Source organism: Bolinopsis microptera, chromosome 7, assembly GCF_026151205.1.
Source record: "Bolinopsis microptera isolate Bmic1 chromosome 7, MBARI_Bmic_1.0, whole genome shotgun sequence".
NCBI classification, from domain to species: Eukaryota; Metazoa; Ctenophora; class Tentaculata; order Lobata; family Bolinopsidae; genus Bolinopsis; species Bolinopsis microptera.
Window position 1 is genome coordinate 3,925,964 of NC_087078.1, and position 11,835 is coordinate 3,937,798.

At 38.2% G+C, this 11,835-nt stretch overlaps 1 protein-coding gene and 1 long non-coding RNA gene across 2 annotated transcripts; both read left to right on the forward strand.

Moving 5' to 3' along the window:
* The first annotated feature begins 2,186 nt into the window (after positions 1–2,186).
* LOC134817880 (uncharacterized) lies at positions 2,187–3,566 on the forward strand. Its single transcript, XR_010160578.1, has 3 exons — positions 2,187–2,531; positions 2,684–2,805; positions 3,240–3,566. It is a non-coding gene; the product is annotated as an uncharacterized LOC134817880 (long non-coding RNA).
* Positions 3,567–3,686: 120 nt separating this feature from the next.
* Positions 3,687–6,118, forward strand: LOC134817879 (replication factor C subunit 2-like). The gene is made up of 7 exons (XM_063827241.1): positions 3,687–3,793; positions 4,098–4,246; positions 4,455–4,568; positions 4,703–4,871; positions 5,056–5,212; positions 5,332–5,511; positions 5,634–6,118. Exons 1-7 carry the CDS (start codon positions 3,693–3,695, stop codon positions 5,796–5,798), a joined length of 1,035 nt encoding a protein of 344 aa, XP_063683311.1. The 5' UTR covers positions 3,687–3,692; the 3' UTR covers positions 5,799–6,118.
* Positions 6,119–11,835: the final 5,717 nt, after the last annotated feature.

An 11,835-nucleotide genomic window follows, 5' to 3' on the forward strand; every position in this document is an offset into this window, starting at 1 on the left:
ATGCAATTACAGTTTCTGTAGATCCATCTCCTCAAAGAAACTTGATTTGCGATGGTAACATTGTTGATGACCTCCATGATCCAGCTAGCATTCCAAATCTGTTTTCATCTCTTGACTCTATGAATTTCACTGCCCTAAATAGACATGGTGTTCATGTTGATCTCCGTAGGTATGGCCATGGTCCATTTTTCTACATTGAAGATATTCTTACAGCTGCTTCTACATCACGCGTCTTCAAGAATCTGTACATGGTGATAGAATTAATTGCACTGTATGGAAGTGTCAAAATATCAGATGCTGAAATTGGGAGATCTGATTTAGAGTGTATTATTGCCAAACTTGTTGAATTAAAACGTAATCGGGGATGGAAGCGTGTTAATCCGAATTTATTTGACTATCACACGGTTCGTGCAAACTTGAATGCTGAAATACAAAGTCGTACTAGTGATAAATTTGTTAAAAATTATCCTGATATTTCATTATTAGCTTTAATTAAACAATGTGATGACTTAGTGTCGGAGAAGGATTCCGTCATATTAGTATGTAACAGAGGACAGATTCAAGAACGTGCTAGCAGGAAATATTCTGTAATCCCTGATACTATTCGCATGGGAGAATTCCTAGCATCCGAGGTGCAGACTTCGTGTAAACGAATCTACAAATTCTACTGGAAACATCCTAGTGTAACCACGTGTCCTAATCCAAGTCAATGTGGGTTTATTATCAATGTTACTCCAATAGGCGAGTTGGATAGTTTTGATATTGGCCTCTGCACACAAACTGCTGATTACCCCGAAGACATTCATTTCCACCCGGAAATTATGACTGCCCAAAAGATGCACTTTGTCCTCAGAAGAGATTACAACAGAAAGTCTTCCGGGAAGAGGAGCGGAGTGGTTTATGTTTCATGGGCAGGTAAACCAGTGTACCATAGTAACCATGTGCATTGGGGTGGGGCTTCTATTGCTACACTGGGCTATATAGCACTTGTAGTTTACTATGATGTGCCAGAGGGTGAGTTAGTAACTGGTAACAAGTCAGGTGGTGAGTTAGCCACTGGTAAGTTACCAACTCCTTTGTACTCCGAAAAAACTATTCTTGGAATGATACAAAGAAGGCGTCTCCGAGAAAGAACTACACTCAACTGAAACAAATGAACAATCTTCTGCATGATAGATATTCATATGTGCTCTTGGGTTAATAAAGAATACGAAGTATACACTATACACTATACAATATGTACAAATGTATTTCTTACTTTGTCTCTAAGTTACATCTACAGTCAGAAATCTCTCCAGGAATTTATCTGCTCTATAACATCATCTACCACATCAACTGAAATATAAGAAAGTGCTGGGAGCGGAAAAAAGAGAGGTTGACCTTCCTTTTATTTAAAGAAGCCGTGAAACTGAGAAATGAAAGGACTTACTTGAAACTATTGTCCAGTAGCGGTCTATACAAAATCAACCGAGACGTTATCTTTTACACTATATTAAATTTTTATTTTTATTAGTAGTTTCTGTCTTTTTTATTTGTAGTTTCTGTCTTGTTGTTTAAATTTTTATTAGCTGTAATACAATGTACTTATTTATTAATTCTACTTTTGGGCGTGTTTGGGTCTGTCTCTTTTATACATTTTAAAAAATATATAAAAATTTTATTTTCCTTTTATTTGTTTTTCTGCAATTTTTTATCACCTAATAACGATGGTTTGTTTCATTGCGTTATTCATCTTGCACCTGTTTAATCTATTTAGGGGCCATCTACTTAGAACGTCCGCCAAAATCGCAGATTTTCAGACCACCCCCTCCCCCTGTCCGGGTGTGTCCGAATTTTCAAAACCACTCGGACGTCCGGATTTCCAGCTTCTTTTAAGAGTACAAATAAAACAAACTCAAGTTCATTGTTAATAAAATGTGTCGATAATACTTTAGTGTCGAAAAGTTTAGCACAGTTACATTTAAGGACATTTAAGTACTCGTTCAAAATACAGGGATCTAAACTTACAGAGTAATTAGTGTCAAAGATTTGAAATAAATGGGACTTTTTCGTTAATTCTGCAAAAATTTCCGGACGTCCGGATTTTCAGAAACCACCCCCTCCCCCTGTCTGGATTTTTCCGAAATTCCAAAACAACCCCCTGGACGTCCTAAGTAGATGGCCCCTTACACAACATTTCTTTCTCTAGTATTGGATGGAATGTAGTATAAAGTTATCCTCTCTCCAACTGACCGGATCTTGCGATAAACACACCAGAACATACACCACCCTTTACACTTGCCAGAAGTACATCAACAAACTAGCCTCACTTCTGGAATCTACCAACAACACTCACTTTATCAATAACTTGGTGCAGACCCGACTCAACAAGGAACATTCCTCTGGAGATGAAGTGTTCTCAAACTGGAAGATTAAAACGAAGTGTTCTCATTTGAGGGAGGGGGATTATAACTGGATGTCTAAGATATCGCACCTCCAGAACATTCATCTCGCTACTTCCGAGCTGCTAAACTGGTTATCTACACTTGGGGGTAAGATACTAGATGTTGGATTAGATTTAGATTATTGTGGTGAAATCTTCATTATGCTATGTAACGGCTTACTCGACACAGTGATGCTACCTAAATAATTTAAAACCTACTAAATTCAGATTATTAGTTGATTATTTGTTTTCTCATTGCAGGCGGTTGGAGTGCGCTAGGGTGACTCGTCCCAGTTCGCAGCAGAGCAGTGCTTCACTGTTTCAGGTTCAGCAAACTCAGTCTCGTCATAAACTTCAGTTCCTGAGCTCATGTCTACTTGCTGGTTTGCTCTGTTAATAAGTAGTCTGGGATTTATTATTACTACAACACGGAGGCGATGTTTTCTCAACAACACGGGAAAAAGGTCTTCTGAATCAGAATTTGTGGGACGCGGCTAATATTTTATAGAACTCTTCGCGCAAATTTGATTCTTCGCGCGCAAATCATTTATTTAGTTGTTGAGCCACCTTAGTAGTGAGTATGCAAATGCTTTTAACAATGTATGTTAAACATCAAAATGTTTTAAAATATCTGGAAATATAAAACATCCCCACCCTTCAATGTATAGTGCACACGAACTTGTAAAAGTCGGATAAAAATGGCCTTGGTAAAATCGGATGGAACGTTCTTTGTTTAAAACCTATTGGTTATAATCGCAGTTATATAATGTTTCAGACCAGGGAAAAAGTTTTTCTCTCAATCAGTAACCCCCCTCAGGTTGTACGCAGCGCTCAGTTTAATTCAGCTGAACCGCAGAAAGGAAGCCAAGCAGATTATCTTATCTCAGTACCCGACAGTTATGAGATTTAAAAATCATCGTTATCTCACCAGCCTATATTCTGCCACAGTCTTCAAATACAATGCCACCGCTGATTTAAATCTGAAGTAGACATCAGTTACGATCTTGTAGCTTCATTTAAATTATGTGTTCTATCCAATAACTCTGCCTTCAAAATTGGTTTAATTTACACTTTACAATAACGTTATATTGGTTTTGTATGTATTTTTCAGTTTGGTATATGCATTTAATTTATTTTGTTTAAATCCAGCGTTTTTATTTAAAAGGCAACTAATTCAGCAAAATGAGTAGTAAACTGAATGTTATCGCACAATACATATACATATCAAGTTAACTATTCCCCTCACTAAGTCCCCTCTAGATAACATAGCATGATGGTTACTGATGTGGAGATGAAGACAGACACATTTCCTCCTCACAAGAAAAGTAAACCCAGATACGAACTTCCCTGGATAGAAAAACACAGACCTCGGTAAACTTATTTAACTAGTTACTCACCACACTTAGGTGCTCGCCTTACTGAATGGTATTTTGAAGCCTCGTTTGCATTCAAACTTTATTCGAATATTAGGGGTCGTTCACATATTACGGAATCAGGGGAGGGGGGTTTTCAAATGATTACGTGTAATTTTGGCACAATAGCTATGTGTAAAACTGATTACGGAAGGGGGGAGGGGTAAACATTTTTCAAAAAGTTATTACATATATATATGTGAACGATGCAGATTTATTTCTATTTCAAATTGTTTACCCCGACTGTTACTTGGATCTCTCAGATACCTTCCGGAAATAGTGGGAAATGAAGAGACAATAAAGAGATTACAAGTATTTTCAGAGCAGGGTAACCTTCCAAATATCATTATAGCCGGCTCACCTGGTATTGGTAAAACTACCACTATACTCTGCCTTGCTAGAGCTCTTCTCGGTAGGTTATTTTACTAATAATACTTTACCTTCTTATACAAGGACCTGGATTGCGGAAAGGGTTTATCTCTTGGTACTGGCGCCTCTTTTGTTAATTTTTCCCTTATAATATTTTTAATTGTTTTTTTTTCGAGACAATTAAAACTGGGCCGTAAAAACGGAAATTTAAAGTAAATTTGCCACAACTCTGGTTATAAGAACTATTGCAGGGCCGGCAATGAAAGAAGGTGTTTTGGAACTGAACGCGTCGAATGAGAGAGGGATTGATGTGGTCAGGAACCGGATTAAAATGTTCGCTCAGAAGAAAGTTACACTCCCACCAGGTCAGTTTCTCTCTTCTTAGTAAGTTAGTAGTAATGCTTTGCAATGTGCATCATTCCCCTCGATTCATTCTTCGTCTTCGTTGTATAAAATTACGTAATATTGTGAAGGACCCCTAAACTGTTCTTATCTGCAGGTCGTCACAAGATAGTGATTCTAGACGAAGCAGATTCCATGACATCTGCAGCCCAGGAAGCCCTCCGAAGAACTATGGAAATATACTCCAAAACTACTCGGTTTGCGCTGGCGTGCAATAGTTCTGATAAAATTATAGAACCCATACAGTCGAGATGTACAATGCTCAGGTAATAATAATATAATGCATAACCACTGATTGTGCACATATTAGATTTACTAATTATTGCTATTACTAGTAGAATATAACTGAAATTGCTAAACCTACAATGCATAGCTTTTGTGAGATGAGAATTTTTTTAAACCGAAATATCGATAATTATCGCTAATTATAATAGTGATTGCTTTTTTCAGATACTCGAGAATAACAGACGCTCAAGTGCTGAGGAGGTTGCTGGATATCTGTGAAGCTGAGAGTGTGGTTAAGACAGATGACGGTTTAGAAGCAGTCATCTTCACCGCTCAGGGTGACATGCGACAGGCTATAAATAACCTACAGTCCACACATCAGGTTACTTGTATTGTCGCTCACATTATTGAATCATGACGTCATCACACTCCAGCATACGTCATCATACCTCGTGTATGCTGTGGGAATATTTATAATTTTTTAATGAATCTTACTTGCAGGGTTACGGGATAGTTAACAGTGCAAATGTTTTCAAAGTTTGTGACGAACCTCATCCCCTTCTTGTAAAAGATATGATCAAACACTGCACGTCGGAAGATATAGACGAGGCCTATAAGATACTCCACTCTTTGTGGAAGCTGGGTTATTCTCCTGAAGATATTATTAATAACGTTAGAAAGGTAGTTCTACTGTTAAAATTATAAATCTTCGCTGCCGTTGGAAATTGTTTACAAAACTCTATTATGTATTATACTGCGTTCGTTTTTGAAAATGTAATTTAAAATGAATGTTTGCCTGGCAGGTGTGCCAGACATTTGACATGCCGGAGTACAAGAAGCTGCTCTTCCTCAAGGAAATAGGTTACACTCACCTCCGGATCACACAAGGAGTCAACTCCCTCCTCCAACTCAGTGGCATGCTCGCTAGACTCTGTCGCGTAAGCGCCGCTAAGAGCATGACCCAATAACTGGTTGGCAGTTGCGACGCGCGCTGCAAGTTTATCACACATGGAAATTGGACCTGGGTTACATTGTGTGCGCACTAACATCCTGTATGATATTTAATTATAGGCCCCCGATCGGTGAAGTACTCCCGGCAGTGCACAGAACTGTTTTTAAAGTGCAAATTCTACTTTTTACTTTTTATTTATAATTTCCAATTTCATTTCTTTTGATTTTAACACAATTTTCGCAATAAATGATCATTAATCATTAATGAATTGTGGACTGTTTCTTTGTTCTTGTGCTTATACTAACTTAACCATAAATAGATGGTACATATATTTAAGTATTTGTTTCTATGAGAAATACTCGGTTCTGTACGTAAATAACCTAAAAGTTGCCCAATTATTCCTCAAATTTTGGTCAAATAGGCATGGGCACACGATGTATACTTGTATCACGTCGTGACACCCATAATTGTCGTTTCACTAAGTTTTTACGATACAGGGGGAGCCGCGCACTCGTGCGGCTGGTGATACTGATACAACGTATTACAACTGTATACCCAACTGTATACCCAAAAAACCTTACCACCTGCCGGGCTCGCTAGAGGTGGTCGATTTTCAACAGCACGGTTGTCCTCGATCGCGCGTCACATCAAGTTCACCTTCCGCACGCTGCATTTAGCCTACTGTAGTCATGACAACCACATCGCTTTGCAAAGTTAAAAAGCTGCGATCTTTTGTTTAGCCCAAAATCAAACTTTTCGGTTTAATTCAGAATCTAAGTCATGTCCCAAATTTTGCTCCTGGGGAGCTAACTTTAAATTTACGAGACGGAAATCTTGTTAAAAACCGGAAGGTTCTATTTATTTTACTTTTGGAGAAAGACCCCAGCCGGTAGGGTTTGCTTTACTGGGCCGCGCTCAGCCTGTCATTCGGCCTAATCTCTATGTTTAATATGAACATGATATGTGATAGCCTGAGGTCCCCAGGTAAGGTTTGCTGGGTACCTCTTCGCGCGCGCCTCCGTTTATGGTTTAGAAACAGAAAAGGGAATAAAATCACAAAGTATGTAAACTTCCTCAGTCCAAACCTAACATAATTTTTTCGGAAACCTTTGAAATAGGGACTACGAGTACGGGTGGAAGATATGAATAATTAATATTCCAACAGCATCTTGTTCTATTCCCTTCATTGTGCTGATTCCGGGAAGCATTTTGTAACGCTCTCATGGTATTGTAGAATGAGATATCGTTCATTTAAAATTGGGTAATTTAAATTATAGGCTTGTCAAGGATTGTAGCCCAATTAAGAGCTGATCAATTGCAGCTACTTGTGCTATATAAGGGATAACTGAGATCACGTGACAGTCGGTCCTATCACGTGACCTTTATTCGTAGGCTGCCATACCTAATCATGATTGTCTTCAGCAAGTACATTGTATCACGTGGTGACCCCCACTGTCGCTTCACTATAGTAGTAGAGTTTCTACGATACAGGCGGGTCATACAACGTATGACATGAACTAGTACATCAGCGGACAAAGAGGAGCTCAACTACTTCTGGCAACTCTACCTGGAGATGACAGAAGTACAGAATCAAGAAATGTCCTGCTCATGTAATCCTTGACCATGGAGATCAGTCCTTGGCCATGACGATGCCAAACCTCATTCCCACGACCGGCCTGACAACTTAGTCGCTCCTACTAAATCGCTCGCCCAAATTTTAAGAAAATTCTTGTGAAAAGGCCCTTTGGGTATGAAATTGATCTGCATCGGTGTATTTTTGGACGCTGATTCCGAATCACCCCCCATGACGTACAACGTAGGGTAAAAATGCTTCACTGGAGAGTTATGGGCAAAAAACCGTTTTGGTCACGTGACAGGCTAGTAAAAGATGAATTCGATTGTTTAGCCTTAGGGCTCGGGTTAGGGTTACGGTTGTGGTAAGGGTTATGGATAGCTTTGGGGTTATGGTTAGGGTTAGGGTTGGGATTAGGGTTTATGTAAAACTGTTTTGTACGGCTGCAAAACCATAAAAACCAAAGTCACGTGAAATTTTTGGGCGAGCGAATTAATAAGAGCCCAACTTAGTAGCTGAGAAAGTTGTAAGTTTACAACCTACCAGGACGCGCGCCGAGTTGGACTCGTCGACGGTCCCAATATATGGAACAGATATTTTAAGAGTATCACCCGTTAACTGAGAAAGCAGAGTTCAGAGCAGAATTCAAGCGGAAAGCTGCCGACCAATCTAGGTAAATTAAAGGTAAAAATATAATATTAATCATAAGCTAAAATGTACTAATCTTTGTATTCTAAGTGGGGAAAAGAAGAAACATTGTCAGTCAGTCGAGAAAATTGTCAGTCAGGCTATATGGCAGCTTTGTAGATGTTGTGACAATGCTATTGCTAGTAGTGGTCCCAGGCTTGCGACTGGAATTGCGGTGTTAAATCGATTTAACGGTATACCAACGATCCACCTCCCACTTGTTGTTTGGTACTTAGCATTAATAGTGTAAGCTGTAGCCATTTATAGCAAGAATCTTAAAACTAAAGGGGATGACAAGGAAAAGAGGAAGGAAAAAGAATAACGGAGCAAATAATTAATTAAAGTATTTACAGGAGCATTAGTTATTGTATTTGTAATTACAAGCTCTAATAATAAATCACTGACTAAAACATCTAATTAAAATGACACTTGGTACGCTCGCCCATTTTCACTGGTCAGTCTGAACTTCGGTTTAGCACGTTGTACACTTATTCACCTAAGTTTCAGAATTTTTTCAGTTTAGCAGAGTTAGTACCCGTGTTTCAATAAAATCAAAAGATATCAGGGGAGTTGTTTAATAATTTTATGGTCATCTAGAATACCGAACTTCCTGAAAACGTTATTATATTTCCTCAGACAACGTTTAATACCTTTAATCAGTCTATCACGGCTATATCCTCTATCAATTAGAATTTTGAATATCTTGTGAAGATGGGAGGTAAAGATATCCAATCTAGTGCAAACATTACCATATCTAAGAACTTGACTTGAAAAAACGTTGTAGCCAACCTCGGTTGGGATGTTACTGTGGGGAAATGTAAGGGATACAACATGAAAATTAAAATCATCAGTTTTGTTATACACTGATATTTCTAGTCCTTCTGTGGAAATATTAATATTTAAATCAAGGTAGTTAATGATTTTATTATTGGAACCAGCTCGCTCCATCTCCAATGAATTAGGATAAATATCTTTAATCAATTTATGAAAGTAAAGGTAGTTAATAATAGATAAATCGTCAACATATCGTTTATTATTGGATAATATCTTTGCTAATCCCATTTTCTTTTCCTGAAGTAAACGTTTCATATAATTAAATTCCTTTTTGCCAACAGTGAGATCAGCTATAGGGGAACTTGAATTTCCACCCATAGGAATACCCTTGGTTTGTATGAATACAATCCCACCGAAGACAACATAAGTGTTATAAATAATAAATTTAACAGCCTCTTTTAGGTCATCTTGACTAAAGCAGTCATGAGAATCATAGGTTCACCTCTCAGCAACCCAAAACCTCCTCACCGTAGCCCTATCTACATGCCCACCTGAAATCAACGGGGAACTACCAAAACTAGAGTCTTTCGCGAAAATTAAGTTTTGGATTATCTTTTTGCCATTGCTAAGTGTTTTGGACACGATGTTGCTGGGGGGGGGGGGGGGGGGGGGGGGGGGTTCACCCTGATTTTTTTGTGAAACTTGTTTTCGAGATAGCAGCTGACCAACAAACTAGGACCAGTGACCGAACTTTTGAGGGGGTCCCGGACCCCAACCGCCAAACGGTGCCCGCGGGGCAGCCACGCCCATATTTGGTCCAAATTAGGCCCAATTTAGCCAAATACCCTCAACATGCCCAAAATCCAGATTTTAGGTGCTTTACTTGTAGCTAGTAGTCCCTTGAACTCGTATATGAATTTTCATCAAGATTGGACAAAAAATGACTGAGTTATGAGCCAAAAACCATATGACCATATTTGGGCATACGCACCAAATTTGATCGATTTTGGCCCATAAATTGGTCAAATATCAATATTTTTGAATGAAACCAACTTTATATGGAAGGTAAGCCTATACTACACATTCTCTATGAGTATCAGCTCAATATCTACCTAACTGTGGATTCTGTGTTCAAATAATCGCAAAAAATTAACAAAATCGCATATATCTCAGTTCGCGATAATTGCAAAACTGATTTCGCTCAAAACAATAGAACTCAATAGGGTTTCAATATTTTTACAAGAAATTTTCAGAATCAACGTAGAATCGCATTTCGACCTTAAGTTTTGTATTGGAATTTTGAGTTAGGCCTTTAAAAAAATTTGGCGGCCAAATTCTGAATTTCGCATTGCAAAATTTGGAATTTGGCTGCCAAATTTTTGGAAACTTGTTTATCAATATCTGTCAGTTAGTTCTAGTGACGATTGGGTTCAGTTGTCGTTTCAAAGTTAATTAGGTAGACTGATTGGGTTTTAAATTATTTTCCCAAGCTACCCTATCTAGGAAACGTCCAAATTGGGTTCAGTTGTCCGGTAGCCGTCCTATCACGTGACCGCTGATCCTATCACGTGACCTTGATTCGTAAATCCTCGGACACCTGATCACATTCGTCACCAGAACTCAAGCTACTTGATCAGGCCTTACATGGAATAGTATAGTGTATCGCGTGTAATTGGATCCAATTATAATAGGAGCTGCGCAATTATTGCAGCATCTTGATCTGGTATCACCTTCTGAAACCTAGTAGTAGTAATTTGAAGATAGAAGGATTTTGTGTTAATGAATATCGAAGCGAAAATCTATGTTTTCGTCGTTGCCAAGTAAAAGCCATACTACAGTACAGAGCTACTCAGCTAGATGATGAAGAGAAATTAAAACCTAAAACATAACTGATTTTTTAAATTTCCTCGATCAAATTTTTCAAGATAATAATGGAATAAAACCAAAGTGGAAACTATTAAAGTGTAAAACTTCATGATTTGAGTGGTCAATTGCATTCATAGGTCTGCTTTATAGATAAAAATAACCTTTCATTTAAAATAATTGTTCTATTAATTTTCTGGGACGAAGGCATGGCACGTGGTCAGTCGTCAGTACATCTAGCAAATGTTAAATAATGGTCACTAGCCGCATCAACCAAGATGTTATTGTTGTTATGTACGAGTGCTTGTAGCGTTAGGTTACTATTTACTAGGCCGCGCTCAGCCTGTCATTCCGCCGAATCTCTATTCTATGTTCATGAACATATAAATAGCCTGAGGTCCCCAGGTAACGTTACTATTTGTCACCCGCACAAACAGCTGGACTTGTACAGTAATGTCTTGACTCTTAGTAATTTTTATAGTAGTGGCTTCTTCATATAACTTACGATCATGATAATCTATTTTTTTAAAATCTAAAAGTGATCATTAGTCGAAAATTGGGAACAATTTTCATCTGCGCATGAACGTTTCTTGGAAAATTATCCCCAACTCTAAGTCTATGCTTCGGCAATGGTACTTTTGTGGCTAAAGACATGATTTTCAATGACAATAATTACGGCAAAAAGAAGAGCAAATTGTCGATTACGATTTTTCAAGTCGAGGCTCGGAAAATTATCTCGCTTAGTTTCTCACCTCGCTCCTAGAATTGTGCTCTGCAGGAGATAATTTCCTTTGCGCCTGATCTTCAAATTTTCCACTCAAGTGGCCTCCAAATCAGCATGAAAAAATAAAAATTGGCCAAGGAATAGAAGTTTTCGAGCCCAAAATTTGTGGTGTCAAAAACGCAGTGCTTTTTTTGGCTGCTCTGTACTTGTAGGTTGTTTATAAAGTTTCTCTGTAGGAAATTACAAGACTGGGCACATTTCCAGCGCCTAGTCATATGAATCGTATATGACAGAATGTGTAAGCATAATAAAAATTAATCATTTATCAGCATTTTATGTGACATGGAAGTTTACAAGATTTTCAGTATGGTGGCAATATTTTTGATTCCTTTAATAAGTGGTAAGTCTTGCTATTTTCAACTGATTGATGTA

Bases quoted from the DNA above. Each gene is read 5' to 3' on its own strand.
- LOC134817879 (XM_063827241.1), top strand. From the start codon at position 3,693: ATGATGGTTACTGATGTGGAGATGAAGACAGACACATTTCCTCCTCAC. The intron at 4,247-4,454 runs GTAGGTTATTTT...GAACTATTGCAG, and splicing joins CCTTGCTAGAGCTCTTCTCG to GGCCGGCAATGAAAGAAGGT. The intron at 4,872-5,055 runs GTAATAATAATA...TGCTTTTTTCAG, and splicing joins TCGAGATGTACAATGCTCAG to ATACTCGAGAATAACAGACG.